Here is a 1031-nt window from a genome sequence, read left to right on the forward strand (position 1 = left end):
TGGTGGTTGAGCTGGAAGTAGGGGTCATTTGGACCTAACTCGGCAGTGAGTCACTTCTGTCAGCACCGCGGGGTGCCCGTGGCGAGCGCTCCAAGATGATGCCTTGAATCGTTCGCCCAAAAAGGGCGTTTCGAACAGACCAATCAGCTCACTGGCGCTTAGTCGCAGAGACCTCGGACTAAGACCAAAGTTTACTTCTAGTCAAAATCTATCGTTTTAGGCCCGAACCCTGACAACTTTTTACTTTGGCCTCCAATTGGGAATGGACTATTTATGGTATCCTAGATACTTGAACTTTCAGATTATTTGACCCCCGGGAGATTTGTTAAACCACGAAATAGTTGAGTTAAATTTGATACAGCTGAGAACCCCCTAGAAATCCAAGCAAACCCTATACGTGCGACAATACTTGTTCCTTAACCACCAAGTAGGTGTATATTGTTGGTAAAGAACTAGTAAAAATATAGTTTATGAGAAAAATGCAAGTAAAAATGAAAAACACGGTTTAGATCAAAGATTCCACACGATTAAGTTTAAGAGATAAAATGTTCAACTGGCGTTTCAATTGGCGTTTAAGGATGAAAGCACAAACTTATGTGGGGGAATTCTGATAATTGGTGCATCTAGCCCTCCAGAAATGAAGGTCAACATTTTAGAAAGGAAAACGGGGGGGAAGTTTTGATATTTTGTAACATGTTGAGAAATCGGACGACGTTGAAGCGTCACTCTCGGAGATCGAGGGACGTTCTTGGGGCCCATCGAGTTGCGAATTGATCTTTCCCCTGCTAAAGAAACCACTGTGTGTAGTGCATTATAGATAATTTCACTCTCTTACGCTTCGTTGGTTCCATATGTAGGTGTCACGGCTTTGGTAGAGTGGACAGGAGCGCCTGCCTGACAGCTTTAAAATCATGGTTCAGTATTCTACAGATGCTTTTGAACCTTCGTTCTTAATGCCTTCTACATTGTTGGATCAGCACGATGTGTGAGAGCATCGTCACCAAGAAGATACATGTTTTGGGTGTGCTTAT

At 43.2% G+C, this 1031-nt stretch overlaps 1 protein-coding gene across 1 annotated transcript in view; it reads left to right on the top strand.

Annotated features, from left to right (window-relative positions):
* LOC127751630 (uncharacterized) overlaps nt 1-1020 on the top strand; it is an 11168-nt gene extending 10148 nt beyond the window's left edge. Inside the window, exon 2 of the mRNA XM_052275450.1 lies at nt 858-1020. Within this exon, the coding sequence (XP_052131410.1) occupies nt 858-954 (97 nt within the window). The 3' untranslated portion in view covers nt 955-1020. The remainder of the gene's footprint in view (nt 1-857) is intronic.
* Nucleotides 1021-1031: the final 11 nt, after the last annotated feature.

Source organism: Frankliniella occidentalis, unplaced genomic scaffold, assembly GCF_000697945.3.
Source record: "Frankliniella occidentalis isolate FOCC.00 unplaced genomic scaffold, Focc_3.1 Scaffold625, whole genome shotgun sequence".
Classification (NCBI taxonomy): Eukaryota; Metazoa; Arthropoda; class Insecta; order Thysanoptera; family Thripidae; genus Frankliniella; species Frankliniella occidentalis.